The sequence below is a fragment of the Bombus bifarius genome, unplaced genomic scaffold, assembly GCF_011952205.1.
Source record: "Bombus bifarius isolate JDL3187 unplaced genomic scaffold, Bbif_JDL3187 scf7180000009794_frag, whole genome shotgun sequence".
In the NCBI taxonomy this organism is placed as follows: Eukaryota; Metazoa; Arthropoda; class Insecta; order Hymenoptera; family Apidae; genus Bombus; species Bombus bifarius.
In genome coordinates this window covers 20,917-22,601 of record NW_022885338.1, presented here as the reverse complement: position 1 = coordinate 22,601, position 1,685 = coordinate 20,917, and the positions used below count along the sequence as shown (strand labels likewise).

At 36.7% G+C, this 1,685-nt stretch overlaps 1 protein-coding gene across 1 annotated transcript; it reads left to right on the top strand.

Moving 5' to 3' along the window:
- Positions 1-527: 527 nt before the first annotated feature.
- On the top strand, positions 528-1,388 carry LOC117215793. Its single transcript, XM_033462271.1, has one exon. The coding sequence runs from the start codon at positions 883-885 to the stop codon at positions 1,384-1,386; it is 504 nt and encodes a 167-aa protein (XP_033318162.1). The 5' UTR covers positions 528-882; the 3' UTR covers positions 1,387-1,388.
- Positions 1,389-1,685: the final 297 nt, after the last annotated feature.

The following is a 1,685-nucleotide window of genomic DNA, read 5'->3' as shown; positions in this document are numbered from 1 at the left end:
GATTCCAACAATAAAATAAAAACAATTCTTAGTAACCAAACCGCACTCATCAAACGCGTGCTAGACAATACCAAAACAAATCAACTTGAAAACTTAGCCAACGATATACACAAGATTGAAAACCACAATGAAAAAAACGAAATATTAGTCTCCCTATTAATTCAAACCGAATCTACCATATCAGAACTCCATATAAACATCGACGAAATTTTTAACACTGTTATGTTAGGGAAACAAGGAATCATAAACCCACAAGTTATAGAACCCGAACAATTCTTAAAAACACTTGACTAAATAACGAGACAAAACTTTATGACTAACCATATCGAACCTTCAGTTCAAAACTTTCAACTAATTCTAGATCTAAGCAAACTAAAGGTATGGATAAGAGATAACAAACTTATATATACAATAACTGTGCCGCTTTTGGAAAACAATGAATGGAAAATAACTAAAATTTACCCGATACCTTCCAAACAAAACTCTGTATTCATTGCGCCTGTAATAGAAACTGATTTGATACTAACCGACTCAGAACAATACACCTTTGTCGATAGTCACTACTTAAACAAATATTGTAAACGAACGGCAATCATCCACATTTGTAAAAGAACTCAACCGAGTCACAATAGAATCAATTCACCTGAATGCAGATCAGAATTAATTACTAATCGACAGACGGTCAAAACTTGCCCGACTGCTGTCTTCAAGCTGGAAGAATTGACGTTCGTACCTTTGCAGACGGAAAACCATTATATTATTATTCCTGCGAAAAATGTACAAATCGACGTGTTATGTAAGACACATAAAATCCTAGAAATTAGACAACCAAGCTTAATTAGCAGTAAAACCGGGTGCATAATCACATACGATCATAATATTATGAAAATAAGAGGATCACATAAAAATATCTCTTACGAAACCAAATTTAAGAATAGCATATACAGCTTCGAAGAAACAGATGTTCCAATATTAGAGAAAATATTAGAAACAGCTCCAAAAGTAACTCACAATTTTAACCAATATAAAGCCAACCTCGACACATTACAAACACAAATCAGTACCCTGGAATTTGAGCGACGCATAAATTCATTGAAGGAATATGGCATATCAACACTACAAATATTAGGAATCATAGCCCTAGGACTAGGAACAATATATGTAATGTACAAATGTAAACTTTTCGAATGTCTACGCCGATCATTTCCTAAAAATGTACGTATCAAAATACTCTGCCCTACCGCTCGCGTAAACAGGATCGATCAAACATCAACAGTACCAAGGACGGTCACCTTCCAAAATATCACCGAAGACGAAGATGAGGGGATCATTCAACTTAGAAGCCCCACCAGAGCCTTACGCTTTAGCGGAGCAAAGCGAAGCTAAGGAGGGGGAAATGTCACGGTGGTCGTGAGAACGCAACGAAAGGATGGTTATGCCTCACATACCTTGGTCAGCAAAATGATGGCTAAGCAGTAATAGAAACCCTATGTGACCGGCATCCAGCGATAGCCCCTCCACAGGAGCCGGGTCCTTGATATAAAAAAGTACCTCTCGAGTCGTTGTAAGAACATTCTTTTCTGTGCTGTTTGACCATTCTGTATCGTTACTCTGTCAGTGTTCAATAAATTTTCTAATAACAATCAAAATTTAAGTACGAATTTCTCACCTTGCGTGCGGAACGT

Coding starts and splice junctions, on each gene's coding strand:
- LOC117215793 (XM_033462271.1), top strand. CDS start 883: ATGAAAATAAGAGGATCACATAAAAATATCTCTTACGAAACCAAATTT.